This window comes from Podarcis raffonei, chromosome 13 (assembly GCF_027172205.1).
Source record: "Podarcis raffonei isolate rPodRaf1 chromosome 13, rPodRaf1.pri, whole genome shotgun sequence".
NCBI classification, from domain to species: Eukaryota; Metazoa; Chordata; class Lepidosauria; order Squamata; family Lacertidae; genus Podarcis; species Podarcis raffonei.
The window spans coordinates 28,316,161-28,341,988 of record NC_070614.1 but is presented as its reverse complement, the minus strand read 5'-3'; the positions used below and the strand labels follow the sequence as shown (position 1 = coordinate 28,341,988).

Below are 25,828 nucleotides of genomic sequence, written 5' to 3'. Positions count from 1 at the left end.
CAGCCCCTTTGCTCAGTGCTTCAGAAGGGTTGAGCACAGTGTTTTCAGAGAGATCTGCACACTGCTTCCCTACGCAAGGCCTTCCGATAGGTGTGAAGGACAACATACCTGCCAATAATCTGAAATTGACAGGGAGGGGTTGGGACAAATAGCTGACTGGGCCAAAACGTTCCCCACTCCTGTTCCCAAAGAAGACAAGAGAAGAGCTAGACCAGAAATTCCTAATACACAAAACATGGATGAACAAGCAATCCTCTCCTGGTGCCCTCTGCTATAATTTTTTGTTTCTTTGTTTAAAATGTGACTTTATTTAAGAAAAAAGCCTCCTGAACCTTTCCACAAGAATGTAAGCAACAGGCACATAAGTTAACAGCACAGAAAGGGGGAAGCCTAGCAGCTGCTAAAGGGTGCCACTTTCAAGTCTCTGGCATCAAAACAAACTTTTGGCCTGGCTGAGATTTCAGCCCCCCTTTTAACAGCGCAGATGCTATGGAAGACTGCAAGGGGAGAACACAACGTTTAATTCCTTTGTGCCCGCGCTACTCATTATCTAGGGCGTGAAGACTTGCTGCCCATAGAAGTGTCAAGGGAAGAGGTGGGAGAATCCTGAGTGTCCAAGCCAGTGTTTTGTGTTTTGGGCCCCCCAATGTCCAGTGTTTGGCTGCAGCGTGAGCCAGCATATCCGTCATGCGCAGAAAGGATTGTGTGGTGGAGCGGAAGGCATGCAGGCCTACAGACACTTAAGAATTAAGGCAGGGATGGAGTTGCCTGTCTCTTTCCGTCTACAGCAGCTTGAAGCCTTTTGGAGGGCCACACGCACACAGATTGCATGCAGCAAAAAACATTTTTTTAAAAAAAACAACCACCTCCTTTTGGAATGCTATGGCTAGCCTGCTTCTTCCTCTTTTTCCTTTCATCCCTTTCTGGTTTAAAGTAAATAAAGTCACGTTCTGTTTGGGACCTAACAGGCAGCCAGTTGTAGCTAGAGATTCTCTCGATTCTGGGCAAGGCTAAAGAGAACGTTCTGCTCTTCAGATGAAAGGCGTAAAAAGGTCCAAACATGACAGCATCCCAACAGCAAAATGTAACAATGGCTCTAGGGTGGGGAGGCAGGGGGCAAGGAGTGCAGCAGCTAAGAGACTGAAATCACTGAACTGCTCCCCAGCAAAATGGAGAGGAGGAGGAGGAGGGTAGAAGCGAGCTGGAAGGCACCTGGGATTTGTCTGACAGGAGACACGTCCTACAAGAAAAGGGAACAAAATGTTTCCTAGGTATGGTCTTCTCAACCCTTAACTGACAGTGACCACGACTGGATCCACCTTACTCAGACCACGAGTTCACAAACTTTGTTTTTCCTCTTTCACTCTTCTGAAATATGTCCCTTCTCCCTGCCACCAATGTGGCTTTGGTCCGTCTGAAAAATGGAGGATCTTTCCATGGCCTTCAAACGTTGTCAAGCTGCCGTTCCTGGTTCATTTTCTGGAAGAAGGCCTTGCCAAATTCGTACGTGCTGATCATGATGGCGCAGGCGGGGGCCACCTTGATCACCCGAGGCAGGAAACCTGTGGGCCATTTTAGCAGGGGGAAGGAGAGAAGAATAAAACAAACCTGTCAGACAGGCTGGGAAGAAGGAAAGGGAGCAGGACTGCCTACGTTCAATAATTTATCCCATCTCCATGGTGCACGGTTTGCTGCCTGCTGTAATAAGGCGAGGAAAGAGTGTGCAAGTGCTTGACCAGCTTCTGAATTTGGCACACATACCACTGCCTTGACCACATGCGACTCACACACAACACATCACTGTGTGTTCAAAGTAGGGGGAATCTTTTAAAGTGCAGTGGAGCTACAGGGAAATGAGGCTGAGATGCAACAGAATGCCCAACTTTCTAGGGGGTTTTTAGTTGAGAGATTTCAACCAGTCTTATAGCTACAAATCTCAACCTCTACTTATTATTGGGACCTGTTGGTGAAGGGCAAGTAATAATAATACTATTCTATAGAGGTGCTGTCGCACAGCACAGAGAATGGCAAGCAGTAAATGGCAATGTAAGTCACCTGCAAAGAGTCCTCGGGTGCCAGATTCCGCTCGAATCTTCTGCATAAGCAGCCAGGTGGAGGAGGATCTGGGAGTAGCAACTGAGCAGGGAGAGAAAGTAGATGACATTATGTAGTTCACATTTTTATTCCTTGCCTCTTTTCACTTGCAGCAGCCATAACAAAAAAAGTTAGCCAGGCTTAATGATAGCAGCCCCAGGTAGCTTCCTGCGCCTCACCTTGGAGTGTCTCCATGTCTCCCAGCTGAATTTGTCGCTGGGTCTTCACCACATCAAAGGGCAGCGTCAGGATAGCAGCCACCTGGGGGATAGGAAGGGCCATCTATTAGCCATAACTACTAGCAAGATTCTTCCCTTGGCTTGAGGCAAAGCGCTCTCTTTTGTCTACTGGGGTGGGGAAGTTAGGGCCTCCTTTACCACTTTAGTTGCCTAAATGTTTGCAAAGAAAAGAGGTGGGAAACAGAGGGGAGGGAAAGAGCTGTTGCACTGAAACAGGGAGGAGCTCTGAAGAAAAGCACCCTGTTGGAGCAGGTAGGAATGGAATTGGCAGTGCCTCTAACACCCAAAGGGGACAAAGTTTCTGAATCTGCATAAATGCATGGCCCCCTTGGAGTGAATGGGAGAAGATAAACTCCATTTTAGGTACCCTCCTTCACTGAAGAAGAATCTACTGTTCAGAATGCACACGGAGAAGGAAAAATGGTTTGCGATAAGTAATGGTAAAGGCCCTATGTGTGCATCAGGAATAGAATTATAGAATTGTAGAGTTGGAAGGGACCCCATGGATCATCTAGTCCAACCCTCCGCAATGCAGGAATATGTACCCATATGGGGATCAAACCTGTGACCTTGGCGTTATCAGCACCATGCTCCAACCAACGGAGCTAAGCAGAAAGTTCACACCCATGGCTCCACCCAGTTTTCCTCCTGGCTCCACCCACCACTGGAATGCAGCCTTCAAAACATTATTCATGACCAGATTGAGGAATGTTCCCTACTCCAGAGGTGCATCATTAAAATCTGTCACATTAGCTACATTTTACAAATGCTGCAAATACACCATTCGCTCCCATCACTGAGCTAAGAAAGCATATGCTTAACAATAAGCAGCATGCTAACATTCACTTCTGCTGACCAACACGGAAGAAAGAAAGAAAGAAGGCCACCATCTTTACAGCCTTCCTGGCTGCAGAAAGGGGACTGGCTAAGAGGCTCCCAAAGTCACAGTTAAAGAGAAGATTGCTCAGCAGGCTGCTCTGCCTCACATCTCTCTCAAGGCCACTGGAAAGAACTGTCAAGCGCCGGCACTCACCGTGCCAGAAATGGCACCAGCTGCAAAGCTGACCATGAAGGTGGCCTCAGTAAGACAGAATCGGGTGCACAACCAGTCCTTCACCAGTTCATAGTTATACCAGTACAGAGCTGTGGGGGGGAAAGAGGAAGAGACAGATTGTCAAAGGAGGGAGGGGAACTGCAGGCCGCAGAAAGCTGAATATGCTTCCTTTTTGGTAGTGGGGGGAAGGTGTGCTTGCTTGTTAGAGCTGCAGCTCTCCCCCGCTCTGTCCAGAATCCCTGTGTGTGACCCTTTGCCCAGATCTAATGGTAATATTTATTTGTTCAGTTTATTTGTTCATATGCCAACCTTCATAATAGCAGGGCAGTTCCACAAAACAGGGGTGTTAAAACTCTTATCAGGGTTCTGGATTCACTCAGACATGCCAAAGGCAAAAGAGACCCACACACCATCTAGTGTGTCTATCTCCAAGTGGGAATGGACCGTATCTCTCCACCCCCTACAATAGCAGGATATCCTGAGCAAAGTGGAGATTCTACAACTTTCATGGGTAATATAAAGTAACGAAGCACTGCTGTCCTTAAGACATTGTACTCAACAATAAGTTGAAGATGAACCTTTTTGAGGGGTGAGAACAGTCTCATTTTTTTGGTATCTTGAAAGCAGCTGCCTTGCATAACCTTTGCTCAGAAAACAAAACATGCCTAGCTCCTCCCAAATTTCTGTATGCAACGTCTTCCAAACCCTCTTGTTACTGCTCTCTGCTCCCTTCCCTGTGTCGCTTCCATACCTGAGAAGGGAACGTCCCGCAGAACTGTGGGCCCCCAGCCCCTCCAGAGAGAGAACCATCCGTCCTGGGCCACAGCAGACTGGATGCAGACACGCAGTTCCCGGTAGCTCAGCTGTCGGGATTGCATCTTTGTTCGGATGAGTTCCAAGGGGCTGATCACTGTCACTGCACCCACTAGGGAAGAGAGATCAGAGCGGCACATGAAATCAAGCCCCAGTTTAATCAAGGCAGTTCCCAGTTCCTCCACTGCAAAGACCAAATGGAAGACACGTGCATGCAGAAGAGCTGACTGGCAGTCATCGATTACAATGCCAGTGGCATGTAAACTGAGGAAGCCTTTAGGTGCCTGAGCGTCGGAAAATGTGGGAACTGAAGTAGTAGGTTTCACAGAAATGCCATCTAGCTCAGTATTCCAGCTTCCCCCTGGTCAGTAAGATCTGACAAGGTAGCAATAAGTAGGGTAGGAATCTGATTTTTCAACCCTGTTCCTAGTCATTCAGATCTAGGATCCAAAAGCTAGCTTATATCTGAACACAGAGTCTGCAATTCTGGCTGTCAAAAATAGGTTTTTGAGGGGGTGGGGAGAGAAAGAAGAGTTGGCTGAGATCTGCCCTGAATAATTGTTCATTTGTGGTGCTGGTGGTGAACAAAAAAGGCAAAGAATGGCTCAGGGAGGTTTCTAAGGAAGGCATAACTGTGGCATCTATCCTTGTTTTACATCCTACACACCACTCCTGTAACCTGCCATCATATTGCCATCTCTCAACGTGGTCTATTTTTTGAGAAGGGGTGGTGGTGGAAGGATGGTGCTCACCTGAACTTCAGTTCCCCTGTCCCAGTATCCTGCAGGAACTGTCAGTCTCTCTCCATCTCGCTCCCTCCCTCCCACGCTCCTACTTCTGAAGCTCGTTCAGCAAAATATCCTTCATACAAGCTAACAGTAATGGTTTCCCTCCTGATATATTTCCATCCAGTGGTAAGGCAGCCCTTTTTCCTCTCTTGACTCAAAACAAGACACATGTCTACCCTTCCAGACCTGTGTACTTTAGATGCACAGCAGCTAGGATCTTTATGTATTTTGGGACAGCCAATGTTGTTCACTCCAGATCTTATTGAACTTCCTAACAGCCTCAGCCAGAATGGCCAATGGTCAGGAATGCTGGGAGAAGTAGTCCAAAACATATGGAAGGCACCACGTCCACTTCCTGTCTTGAGCATTTATATGGCACATGTAATCCAAACCTCTAAAATGCTTCCAAACGTCCATATTCTCCAGAAGACCCCTTTTCTAAACATAAAGTCTACCAAAAATGGAGATTGGCATCTACAAACACTAGGGAAATAATAAGTACAGGTGTCCACCACCCCTTATGTGCAGGTTATGTTCTGGGGCCCCACACACATTCGCGTGAGAATCATGTAAGTGGGGAACACTCTCTAAACACCATTTAAACACCCTCTCTCTCCAATCCGAAAATAATTTATCCAAAAATATCCACAACTAGAACTGAAGCTCTGGACATGGCTGGAGGCTGGGAGGAGAAGACGCCAACGCTGCACCACCACACGCCATCTGCTGTTAGGCAGGGAGGCTGAGCAGCTTAAACAAAGCCTGGCTGTGCTTCCAGTCTCTTTGGGGCTTCCTCTGCCCTCACTGATGTCGTCTTCTGGCTTTGGAGACGGTTTCCTTGCAAGCAACGAGGACTCTCCAGCTCTCTCTCGCCATTTCCAGGTTCAAATTGAATTATTTGTTTGTTTCCTAGCAGCGTGCCTATACGGGGAGGGACGACGCCTGCATTCTGAAAAGCTAGTGGTTTACAATATGTGCATTTAATTAAAAGCAGAAAGGCAGGCTGCTCCTGCAAATATACAAACACAGGATAAGTGATACTCACATCTGGCAACAGCTCCAGCCACTAGTGGGATGTACCGTGCTTGGCTGTCCAACTTGGCACGCAATAAATCGCGTAGTTGATCGTAGCTAGTGAAGTAGATCACAGTGGCAGGGACAGCCATCACCCTGTTAAAAAGTTGTGGGTATTAAGTGCCATGGTCCCATAAAGTACAGTGTGCATGCCCGTGTAGAACCCAACTACTTCCAATGCCTATGCGCTGCAAATCTGACATTGCCCATAAGCCCATCAAGAATTCTGATCACGCAGATAAGAATTCACAATTCAGTGAGCAGTGCTGAAAGAAAGCAGCAAAGAAATGAGAGACTGGAGATCTCCCTTCTCGCTTCTTTACCTTGGCAGGAAGCTTCCACACCTTTCACTGGGTTACTTTATATGCTGTAAAACTGTGTTTGTTGCTTCTAAATCATGTAATTGCCCAAAGATGGCTTTCTTGGGAGTACATGCCCATGCTGCATGTTCAAGCAGACGTGTGCAGACACACACTAGCAGACCAGACAACCAAGTGTGATCACCAGGCTTCCTTCTTGAAGTTATTCCCTAATTCAATGTTTTTGGGGATGTGGAACGCTCCAAAGGCAGAACAGGATCTGCTAGGGCAGCAAACTGATGGGAATCATACATTGCAATAAAAATGATAAAATGTTAATAGTGCTTTTAAAGGAAGGGTTAGTAAACTGTGCTGCTGTTCCCAAGCACTGGGCAGACTGTGGACACTTGGGAAGTGCTGCACAAGGGACTTGGACAGGTGGGGAAGGTCAGCCCATGTGTCAATCATCTGACATCATGTGAGTGGTCCCACTAAGCTGTCACAGTCAGCCTATGGGGGTAGGGACAGATGAAGATCTGGCCTGCCAGGCCGAAAAGGTTCCTCACCCGCTGTTTTAAAATGACAGTATGTGTGTTACTTCCCGAAATTGTGCACCTTGGGATTTAAATTTAATTGCATATAACTTATGTCCACACTCACAGGGTGGGTGGAAGGCCGCTCCATAAGGATCGGATGCCCTCATAGCGTATTATCTTCACAAAAGCGTCCTGGAAAAAACAAGAGGCAAAGACGGACAGTGAAGCAGAGAGCAGTTGGTTGGAATAAAACCCTGGAGCTGAGCCACACCGCTGAACTAGAAGTCATACAAAAACCCCTGTAATGAGCTCCCAAGAGGCCTGGTTCTTACAAGGAAAAAACCCAGCTTTGGCAGGGAAGCAGCTGTTGGGGCGGGTGAGGGGGCAGCACAAAGGGGTGCTTAACCCTTTCCCAACCCACCCCTTCATTGCTCCAAACTGCCCTGCATAGAAGAAGCTTCTCCTTCCTCATCTCCCACAGGGTCGCATGGGCACCTGCACATGCATATGATCCTGGAGCTACACGGGATTTGGTTTTACCCCAGAACAAAGAACAAACCTTGGCTACAGATCACAGAATCACAGTTGGAAGGGGCCTTGTGGACCATCTTGTCCGACCCCCTGCAATGCAGGAATATGTGGCTGTCACATATGGGGATTGAACCTGCAACCTTGGTGTTATCAGCACCGTGCTCTAACTAACTGAGCTATCCTGGCTGATGGGAGGGAGCAGCACACCTACGTCCCTCCAGTTGCCTACTTCACATCACCTTAGGAGGGTGTAGACAGCCACGCCTCAGGTCAACCCCAGCCATACCCTTATGAGTCCCTAAAGCAATTTATCTAGAGGCCTTTTATATATATTTAACAGGGGTGGGGGATAGCAACCTAATCTATGTCTTTGCCACATTTTCAGCCACCCACCTCCACCCAGGTTATATAGCCAACTCAAACTATAAGGCCTTCCAGTGGGAGATGGTCCAGCCCTTCATCATGCAGAACCTTACCAAAGTGCCCGTGAAGCGAGTAGGCGTCTTATACCAGGCTGTGCAGCTGTTTCCATTCTGACACACATATAGGTGGTCCATGAGGCCATTGCAGTAAAGGAAACATTTCCCTGCGGAGGACAGGGGGACAAGAAGGAACAGTGCTCAGAGGAGGGCGGGGGCTGTTGTATCACCAGAAATCAGGTGTTCTTAACTGCTCCCTCATTTCCAATTTGTCACCTGCTCCTGAAGACACGTGCCTGTCAATCTCAGGCTCATGCTGAATCCTGCAGCAGTAATGCTCATTTTTTAATTTTAAAAAATAGTTACAATTATTAGAGTTTCATATTGTATTTCCAATGTTGTTGTTTTTGCTTTATGAACTGTCACACGGGGTGGCTATATAAATAGCAAACGTTCCATTTTTAAATGCAGTTTAGCGTTTCTGGATGCATTTGCATTCAGAACATAAAATAATAAATAAATAATAGTAAAGAGCAGTTTTCTTCATGTTTGGATCCTGCTGAAAACTCCTCCCGGCTTTGGGAATTTCTGTAGCAAAACCAAAGTTATCCATGTCTCATATGTTTCCCTAGTGTGAAAATCTAGCAGGATGTGATAAAAGACAACTAGACCTTGTTTGTCCCAAGATCTAATTATCAGAGGGAGTTTTCTGGTTCCAGTCTCAGCTTTTGGTCATGAAGGACAGGTCAGTGGTTTTTTAAAAAGGTATTAGTATCAATAATCACGGAATCCCTGTAATAATGAATGTGCAAGTTAATTGGGTGCTGTATAAAACATCTATTGTCCATCTAAGGCATTGAAAAGTTAGATGTTTTCAGACTTAAGTCATAGCAGATGCAATAGACCCAAGAGCAGGTTGCAGAAGAAGATAAATAGGCTGTTTTCATGAAGACAGAACTGTGTCCTCATAAATCTGAAATATTCTGGACATGCTACAATGGGGTTGTCTACCCATGAAGCCATCACCTGCTCCCCAGAAGGCAACATCAGGGCCACCAGCCCCAACACACAGCTACTCCCTTCAACCAGACATAAATTAAAGGGGTTAAAGCAAAGAGACACAAAAGTTATGGGACACGGGAAGGCAAAGAAGGAGATGCACACAGAGGAGACAAAATGCTCGCAACAGTTAAAAATAGAAGGTGGGAACAGATTTCTACCCACCAATGCAACATGCAGTGCCAGATATATTCTGTGCTACCCAATGTTCAATTCAGCATGCAACGATGCTCAGTTTTTGCTAAAAATAAACAGGCATTCTAGCTTGCATGGCTGCAAAGAAAAATGGAAAGGACTTTTCACATCGTTTGTTAGCAACAACAAAAAAAGCAAAAGAAAAGAGGTTCAAAACTGAAGATTTTGTGGAAGCAGAATGAATTGTGTAAAATTAAAACATATCTAAAGACACTATTATTATTTCTGATAAGAGAATTCGTAGCTGGGCAGAGGGGAACAATGTGCAGAATACACAAGGGCCCAATTACACGCATCTCAACTCCAGAGAGAGCTCAGAGGAGAGGGGAAGCTGCAGCCTTTCCACATGGAAGAGGTACTAAACAGGAGAATGCTGCTCTTTGATATAATGAGATGGTATCATTTTATGAGCCAGAGACGGCATTTCTGGCTGTGGCAGTCCCAAACCCAAGCAATGGTGGACCACTGGCAGTAAAAGGAGCATGTCAACATTTAATGACTGGCTGAGCTTGAAAGATGGTACTTTAGGGAGGTGGTTAGGGTAAAGCCCTTACCCCTGATGTGCTGACTTTCTATCTGTGAGGAGAAAGCACTAACTTTCTATTTGTGAGGGAACGTTCAAATATGCAGGTCTTCCCCTGCAATCTGAAGGGCCACAATGCACACTATATGTGCTGAGCTCACAAAAGTCACAACGTTGCTTTGAACTCAAGAAGCTGCAGATTTGCACCAGCATCTACGATGAGGTATTCATACAAATATCACACACTATAATGATATGAAGCAGGCCCAAGGCAGAAATACTTAGATCAGCAGCACCAAAAGGGACAAATTAGGCCATGCTCACCCATCCAATGCCTCTGAACAAGGATGGACAAATTGGTGAAACATGGGGAAGATGAAGTAACTTACTTAGTAGGACATAACAAGACAGGGAAATAAAATTGGTGAGCACCTCAAGTCATTCTCCCTGCACCCCATCTCTGCGATACCTTATTATTCTGAGGTCCTGGTTTCAACCAAGACAGTGATGGTATGTTATGAAGGGCTACCACAACTAATTTTACTTTTCTTGGCAGAGGAGATCTGCAGACATTAACGCATCAAGAGAGGAAGGGCCAGGTGAGGTGCGCATGGGGATATTTGAGAAGAAGCCGACACGGGCATCCCAGCACAATTTGAGCCCTCACACGTTCTTCTGAATGCTCTGTGCCAGGAATACAACGAAGATAGATGAACACCAGCGTCTTTGGTGAAGGAGGGATAGGATCATTCTCCCCCGAGAGCTGGAAGGCAGGGGAAGGAAGAACAAGCTCCCAGCACTCTCCTTTGGGAGCATGAACAGTATGCAAAGAGGAGCGCTCCTAGAACAGGCCAAAGGCCCATCTAGCCCCACGTGGCTCTCACAGTAGCCAACCAGATGCTCATGGAAATAGTAAAAGGGTCAGAGCTGCATCCAAAGAGAATGGCAGCTTATATGGGAAAGCATCTGATATACTCACATTTGGGCTGCTGAATGCTCCAGGGCATACACTGTACTGAAAACACTGAAAAAGACATAACATGGAAATACTTAGAGAGAGGTGAGGGAGGAAGAACAGCTGAAGGGACATGAGGACCCTTAGTTGAGGCAGCGGATAAGAAGTAGCTGTCTGGGGACTCTGGCTGCAAAAAGATTGTGCAATACAGTCTGCAATACAGATTGCCATTTCCCCCATGCACCTGGCTATTTTTTTTTAACCCATAATTTTCTAGACCCAAATGGCTTGGGGCAATGATGGGAAATCCTGTGGCCTTTCAGATGTTGTTGGACTACAACTCCCATCATCCTTGATTGCTGGCGATGCTGGTGGAGGCTGATGAAAGTCAGAGTCCAAGAATATTTAGAAAGCCACAGGTTTTCTGGTAACCTGAGGAGGGCTTCCAACAGATATGGGGCACTGCTCCAAGGTAAGACATCGAGGATGGAAAGAGATGGATGGCTTAATGTTCATTGGGAGGGTTAAACAATTTTGTCAAGTCCCACTAACATACGGGCACAAGCCAGTTATGGGCTAAGCAAAATGACTCAAGAGGCCGTGGTTATCAAACCACTCAGCATGACACACTACAAAGCATGCTACAGTCCAGTCCAGAGCCACTCACAATTAAGCCCTAGCAGTGCACTTCCTTTAAGGGTGAATTTTCATCATACGGGAAAAACAGTAGAGTCCTCCAGGAACATAGGTGGGGAAAGTTGCAGGTTTGAATGCTGCCCCCAATCAAAAACTCCCTCATTCTGGAAAACCAGCTCAGCGGGGAAAAGGCTATTTGTGTACAAGGGATTCTTCTGGGTTGAGGGACAGCATTTAAACATGGAAGCCCCCACTCTCCGGTTGCATTCTGAAGTAGTTCCAGAAAGCTCTGCACCAAGGGCTTTTCTTGAACTTTAAGGTTGGCTCCAAGCCCACAGAGCTTTTATGTATGTCAAAGCATTTTTGAAACTTAAGGCAGCTGTCCAAGGCCAATGGCATCCAAGAGATAGAAGGTTCCTCCCTAATGGCTTCCAGTCCAAAAAGGAAGAATTGCTTACCTTTAGAAAAAGGTGTCCTCTGAGCCTGCAATCTGATCTTCACCACATCCAAGGGTGTGACTGAAAGCACAACACAAAAGGGACTGATTATATCAAGAGTTTTTTAATGCTTAATGTTTTTAGAATGTTTTAAGATTTGATCCTGACTTGTTTTTAGGAGGTACCGGTAATTTAATTATTGTTTGATTTTATACCAATGTTATATATTATATTTGATGTTAGCTGCCCTGAGCCAAGTCTCGGCCAGAGAGGGCAGGATACAAATAAAAGTTGTTGATGATGATGATGATGATTAATATGCAGAGTGGCTGGGGAATTTAATTTTTAATAATAATAATAATAATAATAATAATAATAATAATAATAATACAGCACATTTTACAGAACAGACATATGCCCAGTATCCCAGAGCTAGAGGATCAGAGAGAAACGGGTTTGGATAGGTGCAGAGCAGCCACTGGGAAGATCACTAAAGATGCTTTCTGAATATAACACAATGTGAGGTTAAAATTTCCTTCCTTTTGCTCCCCACTCACCTTATGAATGGGTGCATCTACTTTTGTGAGTGAGGGAAGGGGAAAGAAAGATATCAAACACTATGCTACCCCCACACCTGCAAAGTATTTTTAGAAGATGTGGCAATGCACCTGGGTGAACCTGGCGAACTGGTATGTTGCTGTACTCTTGGATTATGTTTACCTGAAGGAATAGCAATGTACTGCTTGAACTTCAAAGGAACACACTCTCAAGGGAACCGCCCTGGAGCCTGGCAAAAGAGTACAGGTGCAGCAGCTGTGCTGGAAATACAGTGGTACCTCGGGTTAAGAACTTAATTCATTCTGGAGGTCCGTTCTTAAATGTTCTTAACCTGCGGTACCACTTTAGCTAATGGGGCCTCCCGCTGCCGCCATGCAATTTCTGTTCTCATCCTGAAGCAAAGTTCTTAACCCGAGATACTATTTCTGGGTTAGTGAAGTCTGTAACCTGAAGCGTCTGTAACCGAGGTACCACTGTATTTCCCCCTCCCTGAGAGGAGATTCTTCCACCTCCAGGTAAAGATTTTTGGATGCAAGAGTGATGTGTGCCTTCACTTTTTATTCAGATGAAAGTGCGTTTCAACTACCAGAAGTTTGAGAAAAGCTGGACTAAGGACTGGTTCACAGGTGCACCATCTGACTTGCTAATGAACATGTACATTGCCTCTAATGGGAAGTATTGTGGCAGAGGCAAAGTGAAACTACATAACAGTCACCAGCTATTGGCGCAGTACTTGAGTGATGAACATCACATGTGAACATGGCCCAAATTGTTCAATCTAAGATACTATGACTGGGCACAAGAGAAGCAGTGCTCTCTTTGGTGCATCCCAATCAAACAATTAATGGCAAAAGGCTACTTTATACCATCCCAACCACACGGCCATGGTGTTGGTTGACAGTCAACAGGCCCAGTGTGCACAAGTGGCGAACCAGTTATGTAACTACTTCTCCACAGGTCCAGTTCCTTATTTTTCAATGCACATCCACATTTTCACAATGCCAGAGCATAGACAAGGTGGCCAGCAGCAATGGGGCAGCAAAACATGAGGCATACACAGGAAGGAAAATGAGCCAGGCTAGTTGAAGCCGCATACCGAAGTGCAAACCACGCCTTCTAGTCACCGCACATTTTTGGTATGCATCCATGTCACTCAAACTGGCCCAGGAAAAAATGCAGAATAAATGCAGGGTACCTACCAAAAAGAGAGGTGAAGAGGGCCCCAGTTCCAGATGCCAGCATCTGCTGCATGGGGGTGATGCCCCCCTGCATATTCCCAGATGAATTTTCAGTCATTGTGCTGCTCACCTGTAAAACAACGATAGGGCCTGTCATAAGTCAGCTGCAACATGATTGCAGGAGCAGTGCTTTCTAAGGTAGCCATTTTAATGCTGCCGGTCTGCTCTATCTATCTACCATACTTTTCCGCGTATAAGACTAGGTTTCTTTCTTTAAAAATTATGCTAAAAAGTGGGGGACCATCTTATACATGGAAAAGTACGGTATCTATCTAATAAAATATATACATATGATTGTTAAAACCTCAAAGCAGTTTACCAAAAAACAAAAACCAGTTAAATTATCAGCAAAAACTGTTACAAACAACTATTTAAAGCATTCAAAAATTAAAATCAGTAATAAACTACTGTATTTATAAACTAAACAAGCATCTTCCATTCTTGACTCAAACAGCGTCTGAGTATGTATATTATTATCATAATCATCATTATTATTTTTACGGAAGTCCAGTAAAGCCTCTTAGAACATGGATAATGGTGCTCAAACCTTTTCCCTTCACCAAATTACTACAGTGCTTCACTATGCAAGAAATCACAACGATTTACAGGGAGGAAATGCAACCCCCCCCCAAAAAATAATGTTAATGGAAAGGCAGCTCAATAAGCTGTTTCTCCTAGCCTGAAAAATGTTTAAGCATCCTACCTTCAAAAGAGTATCTGATTCAAAAGGAATCTGAATTTGCAACCACAAAGGGCATAATCACAAAAAATTACAGCTGTTATATTTACAGGCAGCTTACAAGTTGAAGTGCTCAACTACAGCAGTACAATGAATTAGTGCCCATTGTTCAGTCTGCGGTCATTATTTTATGAAGGCTTACGGCACAATCTTATATAGGATTATTCAGCCCTTGAGTTGCATGGGGTTTAGTTACAAACATGAAATTGGCTTCAAGCTTTCAGATGCCACAGGCAACTGCCTATATTATGCATGGGTCACAAGTGGGCTCTAATGTACTGGCACATTTCTTGTGCCCAATCTCCTTGATTGCTGTCCAGACTTGCAAGAAACCCCACCCAACATGAGCTTTCACATCCAGTCCTAGTTGACAGCTATTATCTGCACAGCTACAGAAAGGGGTGAGGCTTCTCGACTGCACATGCTGCTTATACAATCAGCTTTTCAGAAGGGGGCAGGATGATGCTAGCTGGCAGCTGATAAGCAAGAGCCTCCCAGCTACTTGCAAAAGGGGTGGGATAAAACTCTGAACACCACCATTACCCTGCTTCATTTAGAACAGAGCCGTTCAGTGTGCAGGCTTGAGGGGGGAAAGTAGTACAGTATTTGATTATTTACAAAACTCACGAGTTTTGATTCTGGATAGAGCAACTGGATTACAGAAGCAGAGTTGTCCATCAAATAACAATGGGAATAATATACTTGTTTTTCTATTGTTTTTTAATATAAATTTTAAAAATGCTGGTGCTATAGCACAGGCACGGCCCATACCCATCCATATGGTTGTTAAAACCTCTACAAGCCAAGAAGCAGGTCAACACAGTGCAGGGAATAGTGTATGGTTTTGGAAAAGGAGATCCTCAAACCCGGTTACTAAATTGCATTTAGGCCTGTCTCCTATTCGTTTCTGATGAAAAAGATTTTGAAACATCATCACTTCTATAGCACTTCTACATAGGGGGAACGTGCATTAGAATTCTTATCTCAGGTTATCTTCAGAATGACTCAGCAAATTGGACAGGGCAAAAAGTATGCAGTATGCAGTAATTTTGTGGTCGTCATGCCCTACTGTCCCTCTCACAATCTGAAGCTCACCAACAACATCTCTGTGCTATTGCAAACTGTTGGAATCATTCTGCATGCCTCCATTCTTCTGTCTCTAGCCCACTACTTTAGCAGGGGTTCTTCCTCCCGTGTCTACACATGCACACAAACACGGTATGAGGAAGTGGAACAGACAGCACTGTTTCTTCTCTCTCCCCTAGGGCAAACAGCATGGCAGCCACAAGAGTTCCTCTCTGCGTTCTTATCTCCGAGAGTGCAGAAAACAAAGACCTTCAATCACAAAGCCGATTAACCCCATGCACATTGCAATTTAATACTGTCTTTCAGCACTGCTGAGGATGAAGGTGGCTACAATTGGATGGATTACCCAGGTGCAACTGCTACTTGCCTAGGTGAGCAGCCAAGTGGCAAAGCTGCTCCAGCTCAACCCTCTGTGTGACGCCAGCCCCCAATAATTCAGTGAAAAGAAATCCCTTAAGCTCTTTATTGAGCTGGGATGTACATCGCAGAAAACCCTCCATTTCATACCTTACCATGCTTTAACACAGACTCAAGGCATTTTGCATGCAAGCACAGCAGCCCAGAATTAACTGAAAGAAGCTTCAAAGGCACATTCTGCCCTGGCAGGATCAGCTGGACAGGGGGGAAATGTAGGCCACACCCAGTCCAGGGATGTCAGTATGCATCACAAATGCCCACAGAAGCAAAAGGAACTTGCACAAATACTGAACACTTTGTGGGGAGCTAGTACAGCCTAGGATTTGTGTGAGTTGGTGGACAAAATGGAGAGCTGGGCATCTTGCAGTTTTTAAGAACAGCATCATACTCTGGGCTGCACAACTTCAGTGTGCAGCTGTGGAAATAACTGAGTGCCTCTCTCTCTCTGCATAAACAAAGGTTATAGCCTCCTCGATATCCAGTGTTCCTACATGAAGATAATTCCATATGGAGGAACATTCAGTCAAGTAATTCCTCCTCCTGCAGCAGTGGTACAACACATACTGAGGTTTACTACTCCTTTGATAAGGCAGAAGGGGGATCACCGAATCACCTAATCCCCACCTCTAACTGTACAGCCAGTGTGGTGTAGTGGTTAGAGGATTGGACTACGACTGGGAGACCACAGTTCTGCTGGAGTAACTGCGCATAAGAAGAGGTTACTATACGTCAGGAGCGTAAATCACCCCATGGATCACATAACCATAGAACTACAGAGTTGGAAGGGACTCAGAGGATCATCTAGTCCAACCCCATGCATTGCAGGTACATGCAGCAGCCCCATACGGGATCGAAGCTGCAACCTTGGCATTAATTATCAGCATCATGCTCTAATCGCTATGGTAATGGCCCAGTGCCCCAACAATATCTGTGATTAATGCATATCAGCTCAGTGGTGTCTGTCTGTAAGTGGGTAAGCCAGTCAGTTGTCCAGTATTACGTCCTGAATTGCTGGACTTATTTAGAGCAACAGAGATACTTTGTACTTGCATGGATCCATATGTATTTGTATCTGCAAAAGCCTACAAGCTGTGTATATCTACGCCCATAACTGTTTTATGGAGCCTTATTTTCTGCAACAGTAAAGCATCTGAACCTTTCTCTACTTCTGTGTGGGGACTGGTACTGGAAGCAACTTCCACTGTGTGGGTATCTCACCTGAGATTCCCAGCAAAATCCCCGCTTGGCCATGAAGCTCACAGGGTGACATGGGACCAGTCACAGTCTCTCAGCTTAACTTACCTCCCAGGATTATGAAACAAAACAGGGGGGAAGAGAACCATATACTATGTCACCTTGAGCTCCTTGGAGGAAAAGGTAGGCTATAACTGCAATCAATCAACTCAGAGATGGGATAGGCTATATTTTTAAAAATCGTAACACAGGCTCACCCATTTTTTCCTTGAAAACCAACTAGATATGGAAACACATGCAACACACTTCTGAAATGAGCCGGGAGCCAGTTGCACTTTGCGGCTGGCAACAGGCCTTTTGCGACTGGATGGAGATGTCTGGGTGCCACCTTTGACACCTAACATCTCCACCTGCCTGGCTGCAGTCAGCTGGTCTGCTGGGTACCATGGCAGCAAAAGATGTGTGTCTTTTGCTGCCATGCTACCCTGCAGAACACCTGATTTGCCGGCAATTTTTTAAAAAATTCTGCTGCTACACTGCTGGGCAAATCAGATGGTCTGTGGGATAGCGTGGCAGGAAACAAAATGGCACCTAAACATGTCGCTTTGGCGTCCACAACCCAAGTCCCAGGAGCCACATGGCTCCTAGTTTTCCTATGCCAGTTTCTAACACTGGTCCAGGCTCCTACCTGACCCTCTAACTCTCCCTAGCCAAACCCCCTCTCAAGGCTGTTGCTTCCTTGAGTGTTTGCTGGGCTGGAATGTGTCTGTGACCTCTGACAATGCTTTTTGATTTTCTGAATGGAGGATAGAAAAGGGTATGTGCATAGGTAGAGAAACTAGCCTACCATATCAAGGTAGGTTAGTAGGTTGAGATTCATTACTCTGGCCACTTTTGCCTCTGGCTCCACCTACCACTAGGACAGTGTTTCTCAAACTTGTGTCCTCAGCTGTTGTTGGACTACAACACGCATCACCCCTGACCACTGGTCCTGCTAACTAGGGATGATGGGAATTGTAGTCCAACAACAGCTGGGGGCACAAGTGTGAGAAACACTGCACTAGAGTATCGCCCCCGCAAAGGCTGCCCAGAAAGGAATGTGGTGCTTGGGCTGAAAAAAGTTCCCTAAGACCTCACTTCTCTATCGTCACTGGGTAGTAGTTGTGCAAGGGGTGCTAGAGATCTCTAGCAGACAATTCTCAGCATCCTGATAATGCTACAATTCCTGGATTCTCTGGGGGAATCTTTAATAACAGTTCGTAGATAATCTCCAAGTCAAAAATTAGTTTAACATACCAAGGATCTGGTGTTTAAATCCCCAAGCTGGTTTCCACTGGTTGTTCAAACTGAGGAAGTTGGAACGGTGCTGGTACAGTGGTACCTCTAGTTACGAACTTAATTCGTTCTGGAGGTCCGTTCTTAACCTGAAACTGTTCTTAACTAGAGGCGTGCTTGCGCTAATGGGGCCTCTTGCTGCCGCAGTGCCGCCGGCACACGATTTCCATTCTCATCCTGGGGCAAAGTTCTCAAATCAAGGTAACTCTTCCAGGTTAGCGGAGTTTGTTACCTGAAGCATTTATAACCTGAGGCATTTGTAACTCTAGGTACCACTGCATATTTAAAATAAGCCTTCTCTCTCCATCTCATACTTGAGTCACAAATTATATTCAGATTCTTATTTATTATGTCAGCAAAATTATTTGTCCTGCCAGAAGATCATGCTCCAAAAGAGCAATAATCAGGATTAGATGACAAGCTTAGAGGTTTTTAAAAGCACAAATTCACTAACTATGGAGATCTGAAAAAGCAATTAGATTTTGCAATTCATGAAGGCTTTCTAGACAATGTACCCCAGCTTGTCCCACCTATAAATAAATAACTTTTCCCACACAGCTTCCAAAGGCTTCTAGACACTTCTGCAATCTTTAATAACAGCAATAGAAACAGTAATTAATTGAATTGCAAAGTTCATCTTTCTACACGATAAAAGACAAGATAATATGCTACCAAGCATATTAAACATTTACTCCACAGTCAAGGGTCAAGGAACAATTATGCAGTGACTTTGACTGACTGACCCACTCCATCCCCCGCCTTCCCATACTGGCTCAGATCCCAGCAAAAGCATGCTTCTCTAGTTCTGACCTCCAAATGTCTCAACTGTACTATAACTTAAAGCTTATTGACTATCTGGAGGCCACACAAATACTGATCTCAACTATAAAGCCTCTCCTAAACCACAGGCCACTTAAAAATTACAGAAGCATGCAACCAGCCAGATATATCTGCTTTTCTCCCTCCAATTCTAGGCATAAATCAAAAATTATAATTCAGAAACAACTGAAATGTTTAAATGATTTTTTCAAATTATTTCAAACTTTCAAATATGAAAGTTTGGTTGTGTCTAGACTAACCTTGTGAAGAATACAGAGAACATAAAGATTTGATTATGAAAGAATCCAAGGAAGAGAAATGACCGAAGAATGTGAGGAAGATAACTAAAAGATGTGCGGTGAATGCAGTGGAAGTCTATTAAAATATTGTAACTAAGATTTACATACTGCAGTGTTTGCAGCAAGAATTTGGTATATATTTCTGGTTATGAAAAGTTTTTTTTTCTTTTGTCTGTTTTCTTATATATCTTCTAATTTTTCTTTTTTCTTATTAGTTTTCATTTTGGAAATATGCATATAAGGGTGTTTACAGTGCTATGTATCATTTTTTGTTGTTGTCTTTTTATTGGAAAAATCAATAAAAATGCGATTTAAAAAAGTTGCCACATAACTTAATATTTCCTTCTTCCTCTCTCTCAAACACAGTGCCTCATTTCTCAGTATCTAAAGCAGGTGTGAGAACTGTAATCTATTGGTGGACTACAGGTCAGTTTTTGATAACCTATAGCTTGCAGTTTGCTGGGATTTTTGCAAGGGATGTTGAGCTACGTAGATCTAGATCTGATCTAATAACCTGCTTATGTTTTTAAGGAAGAGTGCATCCTTAGCATCACATTAGATAGATTACTTACTGCCTTAACTGTTAAAAGATCTGGAGAATGCACTTAACACATCATTGGAATACAGAGAGGCTAGGAAGATGAAAAGGTAGACCACACAAAACTACATTCCATCTACCACTTATCTAGCTGCACATGAACACCTTCAATCCAGAGGCAGATTAACAGTTCTCGAACCATGGATTCCAAGAACTTTTTTTTGGGGGGGGTTGCATTTCCCAGCACACATGTCTAGACCAGGCATAGGCAAACTTGGCCCTCCAGATGTTTTTTTCAGACTACAACTCCCATCATCCCTGACCGCTGGTCCTGTTAGCTAGGGATGATGGGGGTTGTAGTCCCAAAACACCTGGAGGGCTGAGTTTGCCTATACCTGGTCTAGACACACTGCTTGCCTAAGAAATTATGTATCAGTACTGTAAAAATGAAAGACTTTGTTATTTGATAGCACTAAAAAAAGCACCACCCAACCACAACCCCATTTTTACCAGCTACCAAAAGAAATCTAACAGCCCATTCCCCACCCCCACCATATGTCATTAAATAAAGGAAGCCTGAGTGGTTTTTTTAGTTTTTAGGATACAAACAACAGTGCCTACTATACCACCATCCTTGCCTCACTACTCCAGGCATAAACCTCTTCACCAATCCTCACTTTTCAAGACACATTCCTTCCCACCCATCTTTTTACCAAAGGGGTTTCCATCTTTCGCTGCACAATTTGCCTTACCAAAGAGGTTTAAACAGGTTGACGAACTCCAAGCTGAGTCCCCACTCACAGGTCTCCATGTTGTTTGGGGCTCAGTATGGAGCAGCTGCAGCTGACTGCACTACCTCTGTGATCACCACAGATCGAGCTTCTTCTTCTAGCTGCCACACACCTCAAGCAGGCATAGGAAGTAGAACAGATATTGTTCCTCCCTCTTATGGGACCTAGCCTGAGTTATATCACCAGTGAAGATGGCAATCTGGACTCAGGCTGCAAGCTTCCAATTCTGCACTCCTTCTACACACTGGGATAGAGAAGAATTGGATGCTTTGCACAGCACCTCTCTTTCCAATTTTGTGTCAAGGCTTGGGCCCTGTCAAACATGCTACTCCTTCATGAAAAGCCTGGAAATGAGAAATAGTAAACCTCGGCAAATTAATGGCTTACTTGGACTTCATAATTCCACTTTTTGAAGGGTTGACTACCAGGTTTTATTTACAGGTTCTGATTAATCCTGTTTTACTTTTCATTACATTTGTCGTATGGAGGGGGAACAAAATTTACGCTGTGATGACTTATAACTTCTCTTTTATTTCATATTGTGATAACATACAGTATAAAGCAATACATTTCAATGGATGGAAAAGGCATGGGGAGGGAAGGCAAAATGCCCCTTACACTTTTTTATTTTTATTTTTTTATCGTTTCAGGTGACATTTTTTTAAAATAATATTTTATTAAGTTTAACAATAGAAAAATAGGACAATAAGAACACAAAGAAAATATAAAACACAACAATACAAACTTTCACAATACATAAAATACAAACATTTAACAAGAGGGGGAAAAAACAATCAACACACAAAAAATAGAATAAGAAAAACACAAATCACTCTTTTCTAATTATTCATCTTCAATTAACTTATTTTCCTGACTTCCTCACGCCTCCCTTTTTTATATCCCTTTTTAACAATTAGTTCAGCAAATTCGTATCCTACTACTTTATCCTTATATATTTTACCTCCCAAATTTCAAATTTTTATCTCTTATTACTAGAACCCCTTCATTTTATTTCAATGTCATCAGCATTCATACATTTTACAATACTTCTGTAAATAAATTTTAAATTTCCTCCAATCTTCTTCCACCAACTCTTTTCCCTGGTCTCGGATTCTGCCAGTCATCTCAGCCATTTCCATATAGTCGATTACTTGCATCTGCCATTCTTCCAAGGTGGGTAATTCTTGTGTCTTCCAATACTTTGCAATGAGTATTCTTGCTGCTGCTGTAGTGTACATAAAAAAAGTTCTATCCTTCTTTAACAGCAATTGGCCGACTATGCCCAGGAGAAAGGCCTCTGGTTTCTTCACGAAAGTATACTTAAATACCTTTTTCATTTCATTATAAATCATCTCCCAGAAAGCCTTAATCCTCAGGCACGTCCACCAAAGGTGAAAGAATGTACCTTCAATTTCTTTACATTTCCAACATTTATTATCGGGCAAATGATATATTTTTGCAGGCTTGACTGGGGTCATGTACCACCTATACATCATTTTCATAATATTCTCTCTTAGGGCATTACATGCCGTAAATTTAATCCCAGTGGTCCACAACTGCTCCCAGTCGGCAAACAAAATATTATGACCAATATCTTGTGCCCATTTAATCATAGCAGATTTTACAGTTTCTTCCTCAGTACTCCATTTCAACAGCAAATTATACATTCTTGATAATATCTTAGCATTGGGTTCTAACAATTCTTGCCCCTTACACTTTTTTAAAGCAAATTATACAGAATATACAAGAATTGTTCAATGACATCAATACTGCACTTAAATACTACAATGATATAAATACTAGAACAATCTCAAATGTTGCAACACACATTCCATGTACCAACAAGTAAATAGAAGTCTAGCCAAATATTATCACTACTTAACATACATTCTCTCTCTCTCTCTCTCTCTATATATATATATATTCCTGGAATCATGTTTACACCATTGGCATTGTTTAATTTCTTTTTAAAGTCGTCACCCTTCTACAGTAAATTTACTTTAAAAAAACACACTACATGAATGAAGTGTTCTTCTTCTCTTTTAATTGATCTGATAAATTCGTGCTGGGCATGCCCAAGAAGGGCTCCTGATTCATAAGGGCTTGATCAAACCTCCATGTTCAGGCGCAGTATACCCGGAGTACTAGGAGCATGAGAAAGAGTCCGTCACCTTCCCGCCTTGCCTGCGGTTTTTTTAGGAGACATCTGGACGGCCGCCGCTACAAGCTGGATCCTGGACTCGATGAGCCCTTCACCTGATCCAGGTGGGCTCCTTCTCCTCCTCCAGGTCGGCTCCTTCTTCTTTCTTCTTCTTCCTCGTCCTCCTCCGCCGCTCAACCCTCACCGCCACCCACTCTCACCGGGGCACAAAGGCAGCCCCCAACACAGACCGACACACAGACACGGACGACCTACACCCCCCGCCATCTCTCCCCTCCCCACAGGCCCACCACGGGGCCCCCACTCACCTACTCATCCCAGCCACGTGCTGCTCGTCTCCCAGCTCCGTCCAGGAACAACGGGCGCCCTCGGGAAGGCCCAGCGCGAACCCAAAACAACGGCGCCTTTCAGGAAGCCCATTTGCCGCCTTCTCGGGCCTTTTTAATTTTTTTTTTAAAAAGGAAGAAACGGATCGCGGCGGCTTTTGAAACCGAGGCACCAGAAGGAAACCCTCTCAGGACCGAGGACTCAGAGGACGGGACGTCGTCCCGTCTCTCCAGCCGCCCCGGAAGTGGCTACAGCAGTACTTCCTGTACAATACGATGGCGGGGTGGGGGGTGGGGAGGGAGATCTCGCGCGGGTCTGTCTTACCCCGCCCGCGCGCCCGCAGGTCTGTGATGCAATCGGCTGTGCCTCGTGCCGAAAAAGGGGCGGGGCTTTAACACGCCACCCTCTGAGGTGGGGTTTTGTGAGGGGTTTTTTGAAAGCGCCCAACGGTTTATCTGGCTCGAGCCTCGCTCGCCGTTCTTTTCTCGCTGTCAGCGTAGTTCGCGCTTAGTTAGGCAGGCAAAGGCAGCCAGGCGTAATCGAGGCCTAAGGCCCAGCACTTGGTGGTTTCTCCTCAGCCTTGCACGGCTCATAGTTCTCACTTAGCCCTCCCTCTCTCGAAATGCTTTCTCCTCAGAACTTCTTCCATATTTTTATGCAGGCTCTAGAACACTTTTATGCCCCCCTATTTCACTTGGAGGGGAACCATAACTCCTCGCCAGCACACACTCCTCAGTTGAAGGCAGCTTCTGTATTACATTTTCATTCTGCCTTCGCCTTCTCCAGAGCTTGGGATGGTCTATGCAGCCTCACCTTTTTATTCCCAAAGCAATCCTGTGAGGTAGGGTCAGACTTGGACTTTAGGTTTTTTTAAAAATCTCCAGAACTGGACATTGCACCCACCAGACTGCTTTTGACTTTGCTTTTTTATACCCGCACCACTTTCTCCTCTGGTAAATAGGTTTTGCTGAGGTGGGGATTTTTGGAACTCACTGGACCATCACACGTGTGTGGACAAAATGTGTATAGAATCAGGGAACCAACCAACAGGGCCTGCCCAAGGCATTTTGGCACCTGAGGCCAAATAACAAAATGGTGCCCCCAACCTGCCAGGGAGGAAGGGGTGAGTGAAGACCTACATCAGAAACAAAGGGGCAGGGAATGCAGATCTACACTGATAACAAGGCAGGAGTGAAGATCCACAGCGGAAACGGGCAGGGGATGTCAAATCAACCTTACCCGATGGTTGAAGTGGGTGGGTGCAGAGCTCAGGAGACCCCAGAGGGCAGCCATCGCTATTTCCTCCCTAGGGGTGGGAGGAGATCAGCAGTGCCTCCTATTCCTCAAGAGGCTGCTGCAGAGGCAGCATGGGGAGGGGGGCTGCCAAGGAGGTTGCCGATCCAGACTCCAAAGAGTGTGCTGCATTCGCTGCTGTCACTTGTGGCTGGAGGCGATGCATTCCTTGGAGGCTGGATACTGCCGCCTGAGGTGGTCAGCTCACCTGGCCTAATGGGTGGGCTGGCCACGGGAACCAATGCCTCTCTTAAAACACTTTTCACCTCTCAAAAGCTAATCTTCCTAGCCTCATGAAATACTAGGGCTCATATTCCAAAACACTCATTTAGGTTCATGGAACTCTTACTGTGAAGTTCACTTCTACACAGCTTCAAATTCACATTGCACTTGTTGAGGCACCCTTTTTCCTTACACCTGCTTACCCATTTGCCACTCTTTGACCTCGCTACAGTATATTCCTTTGCAGTGACACTCAGACTCACCATTCATGCTGCTTCAATTTCAGCTCATACAGTTGGGGGTCATGCTCATTTGTATGAAATATGTTTGCTCCTATGCTGAGATTATCTTCACTTCCCTCACTAGAGAACATCTGTTTATATTCTGGCACACTATAAAGAGCCTCATCTCTCTCACTCTGTAAGACACAGCCTTACAGAGCTAAGGTAAAGGTACCCCTGACCATTAGGTCCAGTCGTGACCGACTCTGGGGTTGCGGCGCTCATCTCGCTCTATGGGCTGAGGGAGCTGGCGTTTGTCCGCAGACAGCTTCCGGGTTATGTGGCCAGCATGACTAAGCTGCTTCTGGTGAACCAGAGCAGCACACGGAAACGCCGTTTACCTTCCCGCCGGAGCGGTTCCTATTGATCTACTTGCACTTTGATGTGCTTTCAAACTGCAAGGTTGGCAGGAGCAGAGACCGAGCCACGGGAGCTCACCCCGTCGCGGGGATTCGAACTGCCGACCTTCTGATCAGCTTACAGAGCTAGTTGTCGCTATATTTTATTTTTCTATTTAAAGTAATTTATATCCTCTCTGCCCTCAAGAGATCAGAGTGGCACACATTAAAATCAGTAAAAACAATATGAACACAACAACAAAACTCACAGCAGCCCAGATATCTAGGATGGCTCAAAAACCTGATAAAAAAGAAAATAAAAGTTTTGACTGCCCTAATTGCAAGTAGTGAAGGAATCATAGAGAACTCCTTCTGTTAAATACTTGCTGTCTCCACACCAATCACCTCACACTCCTATGGCTTTCATAATTTATTTACACTCTTCCTTTACAGAAAGTGAGCTCACTCTTAAACTGCGTGATGAAAAGATGTTTCAGCTAAGGCTGGTAAGTCAAAGTTATTCTCACGTGCAACATTTGT

The 25,828-nt window shown here is 44.8% G+C and overlaps 2 protein-coding genes across 4 annotated transcripts in view; one reads left to right on the top strand and one right to left on the bottom strand.

Annotated features, from left to right (window-relative positions):
• Nucleotides 1-262: 262 nt before the first annotated feature.
• Nucleotides 263-23,428, bottom strand: SLC25A39 (solute carrier family 25 member 39). 3 transcript variants are annotated; one of them, XM_053361634.1, is made up of 12 exons: nt 23,136-23,428; nt 13,410-13,518; nt 11,674-11,733; nt 10,604-10,648; nt 7,905-8,014; nt 7,022-7,089; nt 6,034-6,158; nt 4,139-4,312; nt 3,367-3,476; nt 2,274-2,355; nt 2,056-2,136; nt 263-1,562 (listed from the first exon to the last, which is right to left on the bottom strand). In XM_053361634.1, exons 2-12 carry the CDS (start codon nt 13,504-13,506, stop codon nt 1,444-1,446), a joined length of 1,071 nt encoding a protein of 356 aa, XP_053217609.1. In that variant the 5' UTR covers nt 13,507-13,518; nt 23,136-23,428; the 3' UTR covers nt 263-1,443. The 3 variants fall into 3 exon arrangements, with proteins under 3 accessions (XP_053217609.1, XP_053217610.1, XP_053217611.1); XM_053361635.1 differs by having other exon boundaries at nt 23,140-23,428; XM_053361636.1 differs by lacking the exon at nt 10,604-10,648.
• A 617-nt stretch (nt 23,429-24,045) lies between these two features.
• Nucleotides 24,046-25,828, top strand: part of MAPT (microtubule associated protein tau) — an 86,042-nt gene continuing 84,259 nt past the window's right edge. The window contains exons 1-2 of the mRNA XM_053361620.1: nt 24,046-24,277; nt 25,742-25,794. The gene's annotated coding sequence lies outside the window, so the exon portion shown is untranslated. The remainder of the gene's footprint in view (nt 24,278-25,741; nt 25,795-25,828) is intronic.